The sequence below is a fragment of the Micromys minutus genome, assembly GCF_963924665.1.
Source record: "Micromys minutus genome assembly, chromosome: 33".
Taxonomy (NCBI): Eukaryota; Metazoa; Chordata; class Mammalia; order Rodentia; family Muridae; genus Micromys; species Micromys minutus.
The window spans coordinates 21,301,406-21,321,099 of NC_137968.1; the positions used below are offsets into that span (position 1 = coordinate 21,301,406).

At 44.2% G+C, this 19,694-nt stretch overlaps 1 protein-coding gene across 2 annotated transcripts; it reads left to right on the plus strand.

The window, feature by feature from the left end:
* Positions 1 to 5,334: 5,334 nt before the first annotated feature.
* Positions 5,335 to 19,362, plus strand: NTAQ1 (N-terminal glutamine amidase 1). Of its 2 annotated transcripts, none has more exons than XM_080909450.1 (6): positions 5,335 to 5,506; positions 9,654 to 9,753; positions 11,424 to 11,474; positions 13,982 to 14,130; positions 14,965 to 15,089; positions 18,651 to 19,362. In XM_080909450.1, exons 1-6 carry the CDS (start codon positions 5,418 to 5,420, stop codon positions 18,758 to 18,760), a joined length of 624 nt encoding a protein of 207 aa, XP_080765576.1. In that variant the 5' UTR covers positions 5,335 to 5,417; the 3' UTR covers positions 18,761 to 19,362. The 2 variants fall into 2 exon arrangements, with proteins under 2 accessions (XP_080765576.1, XP_080765577.1); XM_080909451.1 differs by lacking the exon at positions 5,335 to 5,506 and adding an exon at positions 5,893 to 5,978.
* Positions 19,363 to 19,694: the final 332 nt, after the last annotated feature.

The following is a 19,694-nucleotide window of genomic DNA, read 5'->3' on the forward strand; positions in this document are numbered from 1 at the left end:
CAGTTCTGTCTTGAGATGAATTCCTGCTCTCCTGCCCCCATTAAAACTAGTGCTCGGGGAAGCTAAACACACTGTCAGAAAAATTTGATTTTGCCAACACTGATAGGCTCTGACATCCCCCTACCAGAACATTTAATAAAATGATCTGTCAAAGGGTATCTTTTGCAATTCAAAAGTCTCTCAATGTCTTTCAAAGGAACAGCCATTCCTTTAGAATGGAATGGTCAAGAAAGACACTGCTGACTCTTGAAGTCTCTGTGGGAAGACTACATTTCAAATAACTGTGATTTACATGATTATGTGCCATCAGCTACTAAGTACAATATATAGATGAGCTCAATCCTTGTAGTAAACCTATTTTTAACCTGATTTTTACAGATGTGGAAATAGGCATGGGGAATATGGTGGTGGAGAAGCAGCTCTATTCAAGGGCACATATCTATTAGCTGCCAGAATCTGCCATTATGTTCAAAGTCTAGATGTGGTGATGTGCCTGCTAATTCTAACCCTCAGGAGGTAGAGCAAGAAGGATACATCAAGGCCATCCTTGAATACACTGTAAGTTCAAGGTCAATGTGGGCTATATAAAACTCTGTCGCCCCACCACCTTTGCACAAATACCTCAAAATAATCAGGAGACAATCAAAATAATCAGATTAGGCATCAGCTGAATACGAAGTAACTACAAAATAAAGACATACTCTGCATTCAGTGTGCTAGTTTGAAAATGCTTGATTCTAGGAATGACACTATTAGGAGGTGCGGCCTTGTTAAAGTAAATGTAACCTTGTTGGAGGGAGTGTGGCATTTCGGGAGTGGTCTGGGCACCAGGGACTGGAGGAATGTGGATTTGGGGACCTTGGATTTGAAAAGTTTTAGAATGCTTTGAGGGGGGCTTAATGGGACATCCTAGTAGGAATATGGAAGACATTGGTGCTGAGTGTGATTTAAACTGTAGGGACCTGGCTCAAGAGGTTTCAGAGGAGAATGTTAATATGTGGCCTAGAGACTATTTTTGTGATATGTTGATGAAGAATATGGCTGCTTTTGCCCTTGTCTGAAGAATCTGCCTGAGACTAAGGCTAAAGTGAAGAGAATCAGATTAATTGCATTGACAAAGGAACTGTCAAAAAAGCCCAGCGTAGACTTTATCCTCTGGTTTACTCTCTTGAAAAGTGTTTGGAAGATACAAAATGTATGGTTTAAGATATAAAGGTAAGCAGGAAGTGACATGGAGCTGAATCCTGTGTTCAAGGATATTAAATAAAATTAAGGGAGTAAGACCCCACCCAGCTAAGCTTATTGTTTGCAGTAGAATATGGAATAGGTATGTCATGTTAGGTGTTATTACCTGGTTATTGTTTACATTTGTACTTTTAACAATTCAAAAGTGGAAGGCACACTTGTGTATTTTTTAAAATAATTATTTATTTTATTTCTATGAGTACACTGCAGCTGTCTTCAGACACACCAGAAGAGGAAATCAGAGTCCATTACAGATGGTTGTGAGCCACCATGTGGTTGCTGGGAATTGAATCAGGACCTCTGGAAGAGCAGTCAGTGCTCTTAACTGCTGAGCCCTACACTTGTGATTTTAAGGCTGGAAGACACAGGGTTTTGGTCTGGATCTTGAGGAATAGTGACCATGAAAAGCTTTGGCCCAGGCTTGGTGGTATATACCTTTAATCCCAGGAGACAAAGCCAAGCAAAGATCTCTGAGTTCAAAGCCAGTTTGGGACAAAGCAAGTTCTAGGAGAAGAAAAACTTCAGTGCAGGCATGGTGGTACATGACTTGAATCCCAGCGTTCAGAAGACAGAGCCATGCAGATTTCTGAGTTTAAGCTCAATGTATAGAACAAGTTCCAGGACAGGCAAACTTAGGCATTGAAGGAGTTGGAAAACAGAAAGTTAGTAATAAAGTAATAGAATAAGGGGCCATGTTCCAGCTTCAGCAAGCAGCAGAACTTGGCAACTTGAACCACATGGCTCTGTATTTAGAGTCAAGAATAGAACAGACTACTGGGACAATTGATGCTGGTTAGCTGGAGCTAAGAAATTAGCAGTGATTAAGAAGGGACCAGCATCACTGAGGTAAAATCTGGGAATCAAAAAGAAGCTGTGTTTCAGAAATAGCCAAGGTTACCTCATGCTGTAGCTGGTCTTAGTAATATGTGTGAATCACCCACTGGTACTGGTTTTGAAGGCATGAAGGGGGGGCGGTCATGGAGAGCAGCTGAGTCTTGTCACTGTGAGGGGCCAGGGAAGGCCACTGGTGAAAGTGTAGCCTCAGTTGCAGTTGACATTCCAGGACTGAGGGGGTCCTGCAAAGAAGTTGAGGCTTGGCACCATGAAGGGAGCCTATTAGAGGTGATTAGTGAAGCCTAGGTGCAGCAGAAGACTCCAGGGAATTGGAGATGGCAGTACCGTAGATGATCACCAAGAGCAGCAGTGGCAGTAGACTGGAGTCAACCAGAGCCTAGAGTGCTACAGAGGGCAGAAGTGGTGGAGAAGTGACCCAAGTCCCTTGGAAGAGCCCAGAAGATCATGTGTGGATTCCAGACACTGGAACAAGAAGCTGTAAAGTTGAAGTTCCCTTGGAGACCCAAGATGCTAGAAATGCCAGAGCCATGGAATACCTGCCAAGGAAAGCTGCTAGCAGGGGGTGGAACCAGCCCAGAAGAAAGAAGTTTGTTGAAGTCAATAGATAAAAAAAGAGTAGGAGATCTGAAGAGCATTTTGACATCAGTCATGGAGATTCAGTGTTTGGAGTTTGCCCAGATGGATTTCAGTCTTTTTTGGTTCCGTATTTCCTCATTATGTTTTGGCACGGTAATGTATGTCCTTTGATGTTTGAGGCATGTGATCTCTGCTTTTTGATTTTGACTTTATAGGAATCAAAGTTAAGTGATTGAATGAAGTTCAGAAAAGACTCTGAAATTTGGAGTTTAAACACTGAGACTGCTATAGACTATGGGGACTTTGGAAACTGGACTAAATGTATTTTTTTTATTATGCTACGGGTAGGTATGGCTCTCATAGAATCACGTTTGGACAAGCCTATGGAGGCCAGGGAGTGGAATCTGGTGGTTTGAATATGCTTGGCTCAGGGAGTGGCACTATTAGGAGGTGTGGCTTTGTTTCGGTAAGTGTGTCATTGTGGGGGTGGGCTTTGAGACCCTCTTCATATCCACATGGGAGACAGTCTTTTGTTTGCCTTTGGAACAGGATGTAGAACTCTCAGCTACTCCAGCATCCTGCCTAGCTGCTGTCATGCTTCCTGTCATAATAATTATGGAATGGACGTCTGACACTGTAAGCCAGCCCCTTCTAAATGTTGTCCCTCATAAGAGTTGACTTAGTCATGATGTCTCTTCAGAGCACCTGTAACCCTAATGAAGATAGCTGGAGTGGAATACCCACATAAATACTAATTTGAAACTGGTTCCTATTCATTGAGAAAGGGCTAGTAGAAGGCAGACCAGTTTTCTGGAGTTGCTAAGTGTAGGATGGTGTGCAGTTTCAGGGCAGACAGGCACCCCTAGAACATGGTGTGGGGGGTTAGGTGGGTGGGGTTGGGTGTTTGTGGGGCAGATGAGGGGGAGTCTGAGAAACAGCAGGGCAGATTCCCACAGTAAGTACTATGGAGGGAGGAAAGAGGACAGAAGGCCATTGTGTGACTCTCCTGTCTACCCACAACTGCAAACAGACTTCCCCAAGCTCTGGTGTTTGTCCAGAGCTGACTCTACTAGAGGTTAGGATGACTGCAGCTAGTTCTGGTCCTCTCTAGAAACTGCAGGGGTCCTCTTTCCCTTGCAATATCTTCCTATCTTCCTACTGAGAAAGCTTAACTTCACATTCACTTTATACTAACCAAGAGAGGTTTCATTAGGCCCTCCCATACACCACTGCGCCTCTGTTGAAGTGAATATTAAAGCTGAAGCAATAAATGGGCAACAGACACAAACACATGTCTAGTTCTTAAGATTTATGGGTTTTGGAAAGCAGCTAAAGTTCCCCAGTATATACCACCAGCAACAGCTCTAATGGGATGTGGGCCTCAGAAAGCTGATAGTCTGTAGGTGGCCTCTAAACCGTCTTAAGAAGTTCAGCTTTGTGCTCAACTTGGCAGCACATATACTGTAATTGGAATGATACAGAGATTAGCATGCCTCCAAATTCGTGAAGTGTTCCAAATTTCTTTATGGAAGAATTTTTGATTTAATCTGACTTGAAATATATCCATATTCTTCCTCTAAAACAATTGGTTCAGCTTTTGCAGGGATGTTCTCTGAGCACTTAGAGCACACTCGAGAAACTGGGATGTCTACAGAGACAGTTCTCTGTGACCTTCATTGACTCTGAATAAACACTGTTTTAGCAATTTGGTGTCTTTCCTTCTGCAAATAAATAAGGTTAACACAAAATGCTATCCAGACTCTTTAAATAACTTTTTTTTTTTAAAGATTCATTTATTTTATTTATGTACACTGTTGCTGTCTTCAGATGCCCCAGAAGAAGGCATCGGATCCCATTACAGATGGTTGTGAGCCACCATGTGGTTGCTGGGAATTGAACTCAGGACCTCTGGAAGAGCAGTCAGTGCTCTTAACCGCTGAGCCATCTCTCCAGCCCTTAAATAACTTTTTTAAAGAAAAAATTTTTTGTAGTCCAGGCTCATCTGGCACTCAAAGCAATCCTACTGCATCAGTCTCCTGCATGACACCACACCTGGTTAAAACATTAAACACACACACACACACACACACACACACACACACACACACACACACAGATACAAGACATTCAGAGTAAAAGAAATTAAATTACAATATAGCCAGATTTGAGTGCACTCGCTCCATTTTAGTCTTTCCCTTTCTCAGTTCCTGCTGGAGTTCTAAAGCTTCAGCTGCCATGCCCAAGCATCTCTTATTTTAGAGTTTCTTCCGGTTTCACACAGCTGGCACCTTAGCTGGAGAACGGGTACCCGGAAGCTCATACCTAACACTGCTACAACACAAGCAATCACTCCACCTGAGGGCGAATAGGTCCACGCAGCGTAGCTCAAGAGCCGGTTTGGTCTGGGACAAGAGGGAAACCTCTAAGTGAACCCCAGTCCGCCACAGGCTCCACCCACCACGAACTACCCAGTTCTTGGTGCCCTAGGATTCGCATTCCCAGCACCCGTCCACTCCACCAACCCTGCCCCGCCACCTCAGGCCCCACTCACTCTCCCAGGCCCCGCCCATCCGGAGCCACGCAGTCTTCGTCATCCCGGGCTCCGCCCTACGCTGCACTGGGTCCCGCCCACCCGGAAACTGTCCTGGCGGTGTAGACTCTTGTCCTCTCCGCCTGGGAGACTGGCGACAATTTGTGGCTAGCGTGCTGTTTAGTTGTTCTGTGAGCCACAGCTTCGGATTATGGAGGGGGACGGCCCGGCCGCCGCGGCCCCGCCGTACCAGCCGCTCTGCCCTACACGGGACGCGTGTGTCTACAGCAGCTGCTATTGGTGAGAGCGCCGGCGCGGTCGCCCGGAATCTGCGCGTTTTCGCGCGCCGCCAGCCATGCGTCCCTCTCCCGGTCCTCCCCGGAGCGCTGCAGGCCTACACTGCCCGGGTTTGGCGCCGGGATGAGGGGGCTAGAGAACGCATTTCTGGTCTCCATAGCTGAGCCTGGGAGGTGGGGTGGAGTTGAGGCGTCTTAGTGCATAGGGACAAGGTAGGGGAGTTAGGCTGGAGACCCTACGGTAACTGTTGAAGTCTGTATTATTTCAGGTTGAAGTATAGGTCTTTGTAATTTTAAAAACAGTGGAGACACAGAGTTTGTAGTAGCCGGAAATCCAGTTCAGGCAACTGGCTATCCTGATCACTGAACTGGATAATGATAATGGTTGCATTTGCACTGTCCTTGCCATATACCAAGCATTGTTTTGGGTGCATGGTGTAAATTAACTCAGTTGAACCTCACAGTAATCCCAAGAGGTAGGTACTGTTATGATCGCAGCTTTGAAGAACTCTGAGGCACTGAAGGGTGCTGCTGTTTTACACAAGACCTCAGGATTGTGAGGTTAGTGTTCTAGGCTGCCTCTGCAGCTCAAACACTGCTCACCTTGGCTTTTTACCCCCAGGCCTCACCTTTCTTTTGTGTAGGGACTGCTTCCCCAATCCATGAGAAACCTCAGGATCATGTAAATATACTTTTACCCCCTCTACCTGGTCATGCAACCAAGGAGACTAAGAACTAAACATTTATTCGGCTCTGACCACTTTAGCTCAAGTCCAAGTGCTTGCTCTGGTTCTCAACCTTCCAATGCTGCCACCCTTTAATACAGATCCTCCTGTTGTGGTGATTCATTGCTATTTCACAACTACTTTTGCTACTGTTATGAATCATAATGTAAATATCTGATATTCAACCCCACGACCCACGGATTGGGAACGGATGGTAGAGCGATGTCTTGGAGACAGGTTCTATGGTAATTATTGACAGTACAAAGGCTGAGCCATAGAATGATTGTGCTTTGTCCCAGACCACAAAACCGAGTGATGGAATGAAATCTGGAGTCTTTGTGGCCGCCGGGAGTCCTTGCTTTTTACCTGTTTCATTATGTATCTGCTCCACCTGGTTTCCAAGTCTTTATCTGGAACATCTACTGTGTGACTTCCATTTATTCAGTAAATATTCTTAGGGATGTGAAATGTGTGCTGGTTGAGGATATAGCAGTAAACAATGTAGATACATTTTCTGGCAGTGCCAAGGGCCAGCCTTTGCTAGGTCCAGGTTTCTGAAAGAAGGGGTGTTTGGGAGCAGTGAAAACAAACTACTTGAAGTCAAATTGTGGGTCCAAGCTGGTGGCCTGGGTTCTGCTGAGATGGGTTCCTAGACTGTTCTCTCTCTGTTCTGATGTGCTGCTCTAGACAGCAAAAATTGCTATTCTGAAAACTTTCTGGTTGAGACAAATAGCGTTCTGCTCAAGACAGCTCTCTCTGCCCATGAAAATCCTAAAAGCTCTTTGGATGGCTCATGGATTTTCTGACCAGAAATCCTGTTAGAAAAGTTTGAAAAGTAATTCTTGGGTTTTCTGATCAAGATCAGAAAACCAGAAAAAAATTCTAAAAGAGCTGTGTTTGCTCTCCAGACAGTTTTTTCTGGATAGCTGCTGGAAAACATTCTAAAAGAGCTGTGTCAGCTAAGTAAATTATAGTATAAAAAAATTCCAAAAGAGCTATGAAGGGTGCTGGAGAGATGGCTCAGTGGTTAAGAGCACTGACTGCTCTTCCAGAGGTCCTGAGTTCAAGTCCCAGAAACCACATGGTGGCTCACAACCATCTGTAATGGGATCTGATGCCCTCTTCTAGTGTGTCTGAAGATAGCTACAGTGTACTTAAATAGAATAAATAAATTAATTAATTAAAAAAAGAGCTATGAAAAATTGGTGCTTTGCCTGTATGTCTCTTTCCATCTGTAGCATTAATTCATTATCTAAGCACTTAGCCATGATTTGTGTCTCATATGCCCTTGGAGATGCTTGTGGTTAAGTTCAGAATGCCTGTAGACTAGACAGAACTTGGGTAAACATTTTATGGGGTGTGCTCAGAGCAGGGGGCCTGAAGAATGGCTTCTCTGTTTACATCATACCCAAGAAGAATCTGGGACCATTGTAATGAGGGGTACAAGCAGTTTCCTCTCTATGAGTGGATTCCCTACATGTGTCTCCCCTATTCATCCAGATGGCTTCCAAGCAAAACCAGTGGGACAGTACTCGGTATGGTGGGGAGAAGAAGGTTGTCTAGAGCATAGCTGGACCATGTGTGAGTGAGTAGTCCATGGCTGGTCTGAGGAATGAGACTGAACCTGAGTTGGTTCTCTCTTCACCACCTGGATCCCCAGGAGTGTACGCAGGTCTCAGGCTTGGCCTTTACCCTCTGAGCTATTTTGCCCTCTGTGAATCTTTCTTAAAAGGGGATGTGGGGATAAAGGTACCGGTCAGCAAACCGGAGGGCCTGAGTTCAATCCTGGGATCCACAATCCCTGAAAAGTTTTCTGACTTCCACACATGTACTGTGGCATGCATAAATCTCTCTCTCTCTCTCTCTCTCTCTCTCTCTCTCTCTCTCTCTCTCTCTCTCTCTCTCTCTCTCTAAATGTGATAGAAAAAGCATATTTCAGGCTGGAGAGATGGCTCAGCAGTTGGGAGCACTGACTGCTCTTCCAGAGGTCCTGAGTTCAATTCCCAACAACCACATGGTGGCTCACAACCATCTGTAATGAGATCTGATGCCCTCTTCTGGTGTGTCTGAAGACAGGGACAGTGTACTCATACATAAGATGAATAAATAAATCTTTTTTTAAAAAGAAAAAGCATATTTCTGTAATATTTTTCATTTAATATAACTTTTTGAATTTCCTGCATGCTGTTTTTGTCTTTCTCTGGTAGTGAGGTGTGGATGAGTAGAAATTAGTCTTGACACCCTGAGTGTCATGAGTAGAGCATTCATGAGACTCATTTTGAGCAGAGGTGTATGTGATTCCTTACCTAGAGATAGGAACCCAGAGGCTAAGGTGTGAAGTCAGCTAGGAGTACCTGTTCTTACCTATGCTCGGGAAGGAATCAGTGTGATACCCTGACTGTTGTTTAGGCAGGTTCTGACTATGTCAGATAGCTAATGGCCTGTTACATAGGGAGAGATTTGCCTGGGACAGCAGAGCATAGGAAGGTGAACTTCAGTTTCTAAAAGAACCTTGTTTTTGTTGTTGTTGTTTGTTTGTTTTGTTTTTCCCTGGTTGTCCTGGAACCCATTCTGTAGATCACGCTAGCTTCAAATACAGAATCTACCTGTCTCTGCCTCTGCCTCTGCCTCTGCCTCTGCCCCTGCCCCTGCCCCTGCCCCTGCCCCTGCCCCTGCCCCTGCCCCTGCCCCTGCCCCTGCAGTGCTGGGATCAAAGATACCACCATTGCCCAGCTCCTAAAAGGACTTTAAAAATGATTTCTGTATTTATTTTCGAAATTGAAATGTTTTTGGTTTATTTTAATTTCTTATATGTATGTGAGTGTGTATATGAGTTTGTGCTTGTGAGTGTGTCAGATCCCCCTGGGGCTGGAGTTACAGGCAGTTGTGAGCTATGATGTGCTACGAATCAAACTTGAAGAACACTAGTCACTCTTAGTTAATCACCGAGCCAACTTTCCAGCCCTATTTATTTTTAAAACAGGTCCTTACTATGTGGCCCAGCCTGGCTTTGAACTGGAAGAGATCTGCCTCCCGTGTACAGGGATTTGTGGAGGGTTACAGCATGGTGTAAGAATGTAGATTTTACAGAGGAGAGAAGCAGTGCTTAGAGAAGCCAGAAGTGCAGAGCTGCTTCTCTTGTTAGTGATTAAGCTGGGATTCCAGTGGTGTCTCAACTTCTGGAGTCCTGACATAGTGTCTTAGTGGCCACAGTCAGCCTTCTGTGGTAGGTAAGGGCCCTCTGGATGTGTGCACACAGTACAGGTTGACTAGCAGCTGTTGACTGTGCTAAAGCCACCTGTTTGCCGGCTGTCAGATGAGATGGTTAAGGTCCTCTCTAGTTATATTCTCACCAATCTTTTGTTTGAGTCCAAGGGACAGCTGTTCACTTGTAATTATATTGATTAAACAATTGTTTTATTTCAGTGAGGAAAACATTTGGAAGCTCTGTGAATACATCAAAACACAAAACCAGTATCCGTTGGAGGAATGCTATGCTGTCTTCATATCAAATGAGAAGAAGATGGTAAGTTGGTCAGTGATGACAAAATGAAGTGAGGTCCGGGGGGACCTCAGAAGCCAAGTGCAGCACAGAGGCCGTGCTGTTCTAACATGCTTTGGAACAGCAAACAGTACGTAGAGCTTTTTAAAAATTGTATTATTAGAGCCATGTAACTCAGATTTAAAGTAGAGGTGTTAAATAGAGCTGTAGTAAACTTTTGTGAATCATTAGGAACAGTCCTTTATGTCATCTTATTTGGGGTTAATAGAAGTTCTATGTCATAGGCAGGTTTATTTTATTGACTTTGCTTCTGTTTCTAGAGACAGGGCTCATGTTACGTAAGCACTTTAGCCTCACACTCATGTATCCAAGGCTGGGATTACAGGCATGTGCCTTCATGACCTGCTAACTTTCTCCACATAAAAAAAGGTGAAGAAGGAAGCTGGGCAGTGGTGGATGTACTTGGGAGGTGGAGGTAGAGGCAGGTGGATCTATGAGTTCAAGGCTATCCTGGTCTACAGAGAGAGTTTTAGGACAGCCTGGGCTATACAGAAAAGCCCCGTCTCGAAAAATAAACCAAAAAAAAAAAAAAAAAAAAAAAAAAAAAAAACCAAAAAAAAAAAAAAAACAAAAAAAAGAAGAAGAAGGAAAAATGCAAAGAGGTCTCATGAATAATTGAGTGGGAAGGCAGGACTTGACCCTGCTTGGCCTTCTATCTCCTAATCCAGGCCTTTCTGCTCTCTGGAGGACACTGCAGTATTTTCACCATGAAAGATACTTACACTTTAGGATTTGGATTTCATCCTTTCACATTGATGTTTATTGCTTAGAAATATAAACATTTTTTATTTTTTAAAAAATATTTATTTTTACTTCATGCGCATTGGTGTTTTGACTGCATGGATGTCACTGTGAGGGTGTCAGATCCTCTGGAACTGGAGTTCTAGACCGTTGTAAACTGCCATGTGGGTTGTGGGTCCTGGGAATTGAACCTGGGCCCTCTGGAAGAGCAGCTTAACTGCCAAGCCATCTTTCTATCTCTCCAACCCCAACATTTTTGATTTTTAAATTTAATTTAGTTAACTTAATTTTTTTTTTCTGAAATAGGATTTTACTATGTAGCCTTGGCTGGCCTGAAACTCACTGTGTATACCAGGTTGGCTTCAGATTCACAGAGAACCACCTGCCTCTGCTTTTGAGTGTTGGGATTAAAGGTGTGTACAAGGGCTGGAGAGATGGCTCAGTGGTTAGGAGCACTGACTGCTCTTCCAGAGGTCCTGAGTTTAATTCCCAGCAACCACATGGTGGCTTATATCCATCTGTAATGGGATCTGATGCCCTCTTCTTGTATGTCTGCATACAGCTACAGTGTACTTATATAAATAGAATAAATAAATGTTTAAAAAAATGTAGGTGTGTGCAAGCATGCTTGACAGATTTTGGGGGGAGGTATGGGATGGGTAACATGTATGGGTGTTTTGTGTGCACTGTGCCTACAGAAGTCAGAGAGGTTGGATTCCTTGGAACTGGAGATGTTTGTTAGGCTGCCATGTGGATGCTGGGAACAAATCCTGGATCCTCTGCAAGAACAGCAAGTACTATCCACTTATGAGCAGTTTGTTGTTCATCAGTGTACTGCTTTGGAGGATTTACAAGGATCTGAGTGAAACTCACAGATATACTATATTTTGTAGGTACCTATTTGGAAACAGCAGGCAAGACCTGAGAATGGACCTGTGATCTGGGTAAGATGGCCGCCTGAGCGTCTCTGGGGCATTGTTCTGTGTGGCCTCTGAATGGCCAATGTGCTGTAGTAAAGCAGAATTGAAGGCTCACTCCAGAAAGGCTATGACAGTTGTCAATACAAAGATCTCCTGAGAAAGGATATTCTGTCTGTGGTAGAAACGCATATGGTTTTCTAAGTCTATAATGGTTTGTGTATGAAATGTCCTCTGTAGGCCATAGTGTTTGAATTCCTGTTCCCTAGGTGAGGATGCTGCTCTGTGAAATTGTGGAACCCTTGAGACCCGAGGCCTAGCTAGAAATGTGTTACTGGGACTGGGCCCTGAAGGTTCTACCTACTTGTGGTATGAAATGTGTTCTCTTTTTCTCTTCCTCCCAGCCAGTTGTCACATGAGGAACAATTACGTCCTATTCCTGTTGCCATCATTGTGACTTTCCCATAGGGTTGGTTGACTGTAATCTCTGAACCCATGAGCCAAAATAAACATTTGCTCACTTAGGTTGTTTGTGGCAGGTTTCTGGAGCTGAGAAATGTTGACGAGTACAGAATTACACAGGGAATCAGAGGCCTGAGCCTTCTGTCCAATCTCCCAAGTGCTGGGTTTAGAGATGTGGGTCACCAGGTCTGGCTTTTAGTCATTTCTATAAATGTCCAGTGTAAGAAAAATTTGTGATTTCTTCCCAGTCTTGTACCCAGGCTGCATTAGGAGCTTTTTACATATAGTCTGACTTCACGTTTGACTGATCTGGAGACTGACTAAAAGTATAAGTTGCTGTGTTAGTTTATCTAAAGAAGGCTGCAGTGTGCTCGCCTGCTCTTATTCTCTGTCTGTCTGTCTCTCTGTCTCTATCATACCCAGCTTAGTATTTTTCTGAATATTGAATTTGTTATTTGTTGGTTGTGTGTGTAGCAGGTACGCACAGAGGTGAAAGCACAACTTTGTAGTGTTGCTTCTCACCTGCTTTGTGGAGGCAGAGTTTCTTTTGTTTCTGTTGCCATACTGCAGACTCTGGGCTCGCTGGCCTGTGCACTTTCAGGCCTGTCTGCACCTTGCACCTCGCTGCAGGAGTGCTGGGATTGCAGATGTTCAACGCCACATCCATAGGCTTTTTAGGTGGGTTGAAGTTGAACCTGGTTCCTTTTCCTGCTGAGTCATCTCCGACTCAAGATTTCCTGTTCTTCACTAAGTCCTAGGTAAAGGTGACTGGTAGTTGGAAAACAGGGCTGCTGTGGTGGAGGAAAATGCAAAGGTCAGCAGGCCAGGAGGAGGTGGGACTGTTAGGGGGCAGCAGCTCCTAACATCCTGAGGGCGGAGTACCCTGGGTAGACTGCATTCTGCTTTCCTTAACTGGGGTGGAACTGCAGGGAGCAGTGGGCGCACAGTGTTTCCTGTGTGGATAGCTTTCCATCTCATAGGGAAAGCCTTAGCATGCTGAGGAACCCGAGGTGCTGTAAGAACGGCAGGTGCTGTTAGTGCGCTTTTAAGCTCAACCGGTATTCTGGTGCATTTTCTCCCGGGTTTGAAGCACCAGCCTGCATACATGTGTTTCTTGAGAGTTCTATATCCTCCTTGCCGTCAGCTGGTGCTGGCAGTGCTTTGTATCTGGGAGAGTAAGAGGTAGCTCCATTGGAAAGTCACATCCTTTTCTGCACTAACTTTGGGAAGCCCCCACTGTTAGCAGTTTGGAGATCCACTTACTTCCTGTCACTGTGAGCAGCACTGGAGATGAACAGTAGAGGGAAGGTTTATTTTGTGCTCATTTCTGGTTTCAATCCATGACTGTTTGGCTCTGCATTTGTGCCTGTAGTAAAGCAGGAATGTGGTGAAGGCAGAGCTATTTGTCTTATGGCCAAGGAGAGAAAGAAGAGGAAAGGGCTGGGCTCCCAATATCTCCTTCAAGGATATACCTCCAGTGGCCAGGAGACTTCTCGGTAGGCTTCACTGCGTTTTTGTTTCTTAGAATGTAGTTCTGGCTGGCTTGGAACTCTGCATTGTACCTCAGGCTGGCCTTGGACTCACAGGGACCCACTCTTGAGTGTTGGGATTAAAGTGTGTGCCACTACATCCAAACTGCCTCCACTACCTTTCTATTGCCACCCTGATAAGTAAGCTTGCTGGGGTTTGGGGGATATCGGAGATCCAAAGTGTGGAAGATATCTTTGTAGCCTCTCCTTTGGCAATCATATGTATGAATACGTGTGTGCTTCTGAATGCACATGTCATTCAGAAGGTGATCAAATTTTAAAATATAATACAAAATACATGTATGTCCTACAGTTAGTTTTTCTGTTGAACTATAGAACATGGGATACCATGGAACAGTGTGTGACACACTGATTGCTTAGCCACGACCCAGTCACTGGCCTTTTTTCAGTATTGCGGCTTTGTGTTTTATTGTCATTTAGCTTTGGTGTTGGCGTCAGCCTGACAGCTGTGCACTGACCCTGTAATGTTGGAATCTGCCGTCCCACGCTGACTGGGTTAACCTCAGTGATTATTGTTCCTAGGATTATCATGTCGTTCTGCTTCATGTCGCAAGGGAAGGACAGAGCTTCATTTATGATCTTGATACTATTTTGCCATTTCCCTGCCCTTTCGACATTTACATAGAAGATGCCCTTAAGTCTGATGATGACATTCATCCACAGTTTAGGAGGTGAGGAAATTCAGTACTGAGTTACTGACTTTCTGAAGTAAGACAGACGTCCTCTCTGCCTCCCTCCTCTTCCCTCCCTTCCTCTCCTTTTCTCAGTCTTTTCCTTTTTTCTCCCCTCCCCTTCCATTGCTTCCCCTCCCTTCTCCTGTCTCCTTCCTCCTCTTTCTGCATTATTGGTGTGCTTGTTGGACAAGAGCTTAAGAGCATCTTAAAGCTTTAAAGGTTCCTTATTGTACAGAGGGTTGGTGGCATTATACATGTTACTGTGGTGACGACCTGCCAAGCTTGAATTCCATCCCTGGGATCTACATGGTGGAAAGAGAGAATTGGTATCTATAGATTACCTTTGAACACGCGCGCGCGTGCACACACACACACACACACAGAATCTCTCTCACACACAGATACAGACATGCATGTATTAAGAAAAATGTGTGATGAGTTTATCAACATTTTGTTTCAGATGTGTTGAAGGTTTTTTCTCTTGTTGCTGGAGTGTGAGCATGGCCATTGTTGTCCAAATCAAGGAAGTTTCAAGGCAACAATGAAATTCCTACCCTTTGCTCCTTCCATGCAGTATTATCAGTATGATGTGCCCCAGGATAAAAAACAACTGGGTAGATTTGCTCTCTGTACTTTTATAGCTTGGGGTCTCAGTCATTTCCTACAGCTTGTTTAATAGGTAATAGCCACATATATGTGTATACATTAGTACTGGTGCAAAAACTCACGAATAGCCTTGTGTATATCATAGAACTGAGTTCAATATAGCAATGAGTTGGACTGTCAGCTGGGATACCTCCCCGATATAAGTATGTGTTGATTTACCTGCAGGAAATTTAGAGTGGTTCGTGCTGACTCCTACTTGAAGAACTTTGCTTCTGACCGGTCTCACATGAAGGACCCCAGTGGGAACTGGAGAGAGCTTCCTCCAGAGTACCCTTGCATTGAAACTGCAGGTGAGCCAGGGGCTTTGCTTGGTCATTGCTCAGAACCCTGTCCCTCTTAGGTTTGTTTTGTTTTGTTTCGAGACAAGGTTTCTCTTTGAAGCCTTGGCTGTCTTGGAGCTTGCTCTCCAGACCAGCCTGGCCTCTAAGTCACAGAAACCTGCTTGCCTCTGCCTCGGAGTGCTTGACAAAAGGCATGAGCAACGTCCACCTCTCTACACTTAGTGTCTTTGGAGCAGCTCCCCAAGTGGTAATGAGGATAAGCGAGGCACTGGTCCTTGGGCCACCTATATTCAGCAGCTAAGGCACAGAGAACAGGACTGGAGGGCAAAAGTCCTCTTGAGGAGAGTTAGTGCTGAGGAACAGAAGCCATGACAGTGGCCAACTGCTTGGTTGTTGTCAACATCTGCTGGGATTCTGGCATCACACCAGTGTGTCCTACTGGGATCACCATGGTGGGGTTTTATTTACTGGTAAAAGAAATCCTGGGTGCATCCCCCTGATGTGAGATGTCACTTGAGTAACCCTGTAATAAACCTGTATTCAGAGAATTCATAACGCCATTCACTTCCTTTCTGTGTTTCTAGGCAGCAGTCCAGTTGAGGGTGTCTTGAGAGTTAAGAACATAGCAGACTGGTCACCCTTTTTACGGTTGCTAGGCATCCATATGCTTTTGAGACATTATCTATGATTGTAAACTGTTCATACCATTCCAGTTATAGGTGAGATTATCCCATCACTTGGCTAATGCAGTCCACAGGAAAGTGGCCTGTAGGCTGGGCAGGATTCTGTAGAAACAGGGTAAAGGCATCAGTAGCTCTTTGGGGAAGAAAGCATAAAATAGCTAGCATATTTGAAGGTTTTGAAGGTTTTTTTTGTTTTGTTTTGTTTTTAAAGACTTATTTACTTACTTATTTATTATATATAAATACATTGTAGCTGTCTTCAGACACACCAGAAGAGGGCATCAGATCTTATTATAGATGGTTGTGACCACCACTCAGAACCTCTGGAAGAGCAGTCAGTGCTCTTAACCACTGAGCCATCTCTCTAGCCCCTGGGTATAAAGTCTTAATGAGGGTTCCGACTGAGTTTTGAGTCTCAGCAAGAAGTTTCATAATGAAAAGAAACCACAACAAAAACTGTGATTGCTTCCTCATGAGAACTATGAAAGCTGTGTTAGGAGAAGGTGACTGCCAGGGGCTAGCCTGGGCACATAGTGCCTTCAGCAGGGACCCATTTCTCATGTAGATGCGGTAGGTCCTTAGCACACGTGGCCTTATCAGTCCTTTGGCTTTGATGGTAGCTCATTAGAAGCCATTACTTTAGTTAGCTTCTGCTCATACCAATGTAATTGGTAATGCGAACTGGGAAGATGACTAGGCTGGTCTAATGCCTGCCAAACAAACATGAAGACCTGATTTGGAGCCACCCTTCTTTCTACCTGTCTCCTTGAGGCAGAGTTTTTCTGTGTAGCCGTGGCTGACCTTGAACTCACAGACCTGCCTACCTCTGCCTCCCAAGTGCTGGAATTAAAGGTGTGTGCTTTGAGTCTTCAGTGCCCTCAGAGAAGCCAGGTGTGACGTGCTTTGGCATCTTTAATCCTAGCACAGAAAGGGTGGATCTCTGAAGCTGGTTACACTAGTTGGACCAGTGAAGTTTAGGTTCTATGACAAGCCTTCTCTTAAAACATGAGGTGGAGAGCTGCCAAGGAAGACACTGGATGTCAGCCTCTGTTTTCCACATATGTGATGCACAGCCCCCCATACACACACATGAACAACCCTGCACTGTCTCTCTTTTAAAATATTTATTTTTATTATGTATATAGGGTTCTACTTGCATGTATGTATGCCTGCTGCCAGAATAGGGCACCAGATCTCATCATAGATGGTTGTGAGCCATTATGTGGATGCTGGGAATTGAACTCAGGGCCTCTGGAAGAGCAGCCAGTGCTCTTAACCACTGAACCATCTATTCAGCCTCCCTACCCCCTGTACTGTCTCTCTCTCTCTCTCTCTCTCTCTCTCTCTCTCTCTCTCTCTCTTTTTTGCACTGTCTCTTAAGAATATTTTTTCTGGGGGAATTTTGGAGGAGTTGTAGGAAGAGAAAGAATATGGCAAGAATACATCATATGAAACTCTCAATAAATAAAAACATTTAAAAAGTATTTTATTTTCTTAAAAAAAAAATTGATAGCTAGGCTGTGGTGGCACATACCTTTAGTCTTAGCACTTGGGAGGCAGAGGCAGGAAGATCTCTGAGTTTGAGGCCAGCCTGATCTATAAATCAAGTTTTAGGGCAGTCAGGACTACACTCAAAGAAACCCTGTCTTGGAAAACAAAAATAGAAACAAACAGACAAATCAAAGATTTTTTTTTTGTTGTTATTTGTTTTAAAATTGTAGGTATTTTTTTAAGCTAAGATGTAATTATACTGTTTTCCCTTTTCTCTTTTACTTTTAAGATTATATATATAAATGTTTTGCTTGTGTGTGTGTACACCACATGGTGTTGAGGAGGTCAAATGGCATTGGCTCTCTGGAATTTGAGTTATGAGCCACCATCTAGGCACTGGGACTCAAACCTGGTCCTCTGTAAGAACAAATGCTCTTGACCGCTGAGCCACCTCCCTAGCTTTCTTGCATGTGAGTGCTAGGAACTGAACCTGGGTCCCTTGCAGTGGCACCTAGTGTGTTTAGCCACTGAGCCATCTCTCCTGTTCCCTTAAGAGTGTTTTTAATATACATATTGCTCTTCCCTTGCTATTTATATCGAAGACACTGGAAATAGGAGTGACAACTTGCTGTTTGTGACTGACCTTGCTGTCCCTTTGATTTCCTGTAACTTGCCCATTAAGCTTGGAAACTGGTAGTTTGATTATGTATGCACCCTTTCTATAGCCTTTGATTTTTAAATAATTTTAGGCTTCCAGAAAGTTTGCTAAGTAGGACAGAGTTCTTACATAATCCTCCCTTAGCTTCCCTTAGTCTTAACTTTTCTTCTTCAAAAGTTGTCTTTATTTTCAATTTTTAAATGCACATGGGGGTTTTGCCTGCATGTATGTCAGTATACCCTATATGTCCAGTGGCCAGTCAGAAGAGAGCACCAGATCCTGGTCTGGAGTCACAGATGGCTGTGAGCCACCTCTCTACGTCTTTGGTGTTAACAGTAGCATGTAACCATAGAAACATTAGTGATAATACTGTTCGGTCTTCAGGGCTTCTCACTCATTTCTTATTTCTGGTGCAGAATCTAACTCAGGGGCTTGGCATTTACTTATCATCTTTCTTTGTTTCCCCCAGTCGCTGATAGTTCCCTTTCTTCCCTTCTTGCACAACCTTGATATTTGTAAAGACTGGTGGCCATTACACGCTGGAGCATCCTTCCATAGGCTGATATGATGCCGTGTCTTGAAGTGATTGCTGTGTGCTTGAGGCAAGAACATTGCAAGAGTGAACTTGAGCTCTTGTTTGTTTGGATGGACCCCCTCACCCCTTAGGTCTCTGGGTTCTTCTGCCTCTGCTCACCTGAAATTTGTTTCAGCCGATGCTTCTTTCTTGTTCTTTTCTAGACTCCAAAATGAACCTGAACGACTTCATCAGCATGGACCCTGCAGTAGGATGGGGAACTGTCTACACACTGTCTGAGTTTGTGCATCAGTTCAGCAGCAAGAGCTGCTGAGCCTGACGCTAGACTGTGCAACTAGAGAAACTCTAGGGTATGAATGAGCCAACCTTCCAGTTAAGAGAGCAGTGTGGTACAGGTGGCCTAGAGGCATATGTGTTTCTCGTTAAATTTGAGTGGGAACACTAGTGAACACAAATAAAAATGAACAAATAAGCCCCCCCCCCCCGCATGCCCCCTTATTTTAGGATCTACCCCAGAGATCTATCTTCAGCCCTAATCAGTCAGTCCCCAGCCTCAGACATAGATATGCCACATTGGGTATATGGTTGCTAAAATGTTTCCTTGGCTTTCTTATTTCAATGTGTGATGATGTAGGTCAACAGTTACTTTTGTAAAACTAAAAGTGTGGACTTGGAGGCAGCTCCTTTTGTCTGCTCTCTCTGCTTCCTGTCTGTCTAGACAAGAAACTCCATGAGCACAGGGTTGTGGCCTGTGGCTCTAAGACTCTGTTACCTATTAGTGGTATTGGTAAAATGTTTCTAGAAACAGCTCTGCTGCTTGGGAAGAGACACTCCTGTGAGCTGAATCAGCTGTAAGTATTAGTCTTTTTGGACTACAATGTTTAAAAAAGTTGCAGATATCTTGTCTGAGTGTTATTTGGCCTATTTACATATGCAGTTTTAAATAAAATTGGCTTAAAATTAATTTTGTTTTTGAAGAGTCTTGGCTTTTTTTTTTTTTTTTTTTTACTGAAGTTGAGTTGGGCAGTGTTGATGATTGAACATATTGAATATGTGGCAAGTACCAAACCACTGAGATAAACTCATGTCTGTGTGTGTGTGTGTGTGTGTGTGTGTGTGTGTGTGTGTGTGTGTGTAGGCCGGAGGTTAATGTCAAGTACTTTCTCAATGACTGTCTTTTATTTTGGGGACAGGATATCTCACTGAACCTAGAGCTCACTGATTGTGCCACACTGCCTAGTTCTCTT

Excerpts from the sequence above, each read along its gene's own strand:
- NTAQ1 (XM_080909450.1), top strand. The coding sequence starts at position 5,418 with ATGGAGGGGGACGGCCCGGCCGCCGCGGCCCCGCCGTACCAGCCGCTC. Across the intron at positions 11,475-13,981 it reads AGAATGGACCTGTGATCTGG|GATTATCATGTCGTTCTGCT; the intron begins GTAAGATGGCCG and ends TATTGTTCCTAG. Across the intron at positions 15,090-18,650 it reads CCCTTGCATTGAAACTGCAG|ACTCCAAAATGAACCTGAAC; the intron begins GTGAGCCAGGGG and ends GTTCTTTTCTAG.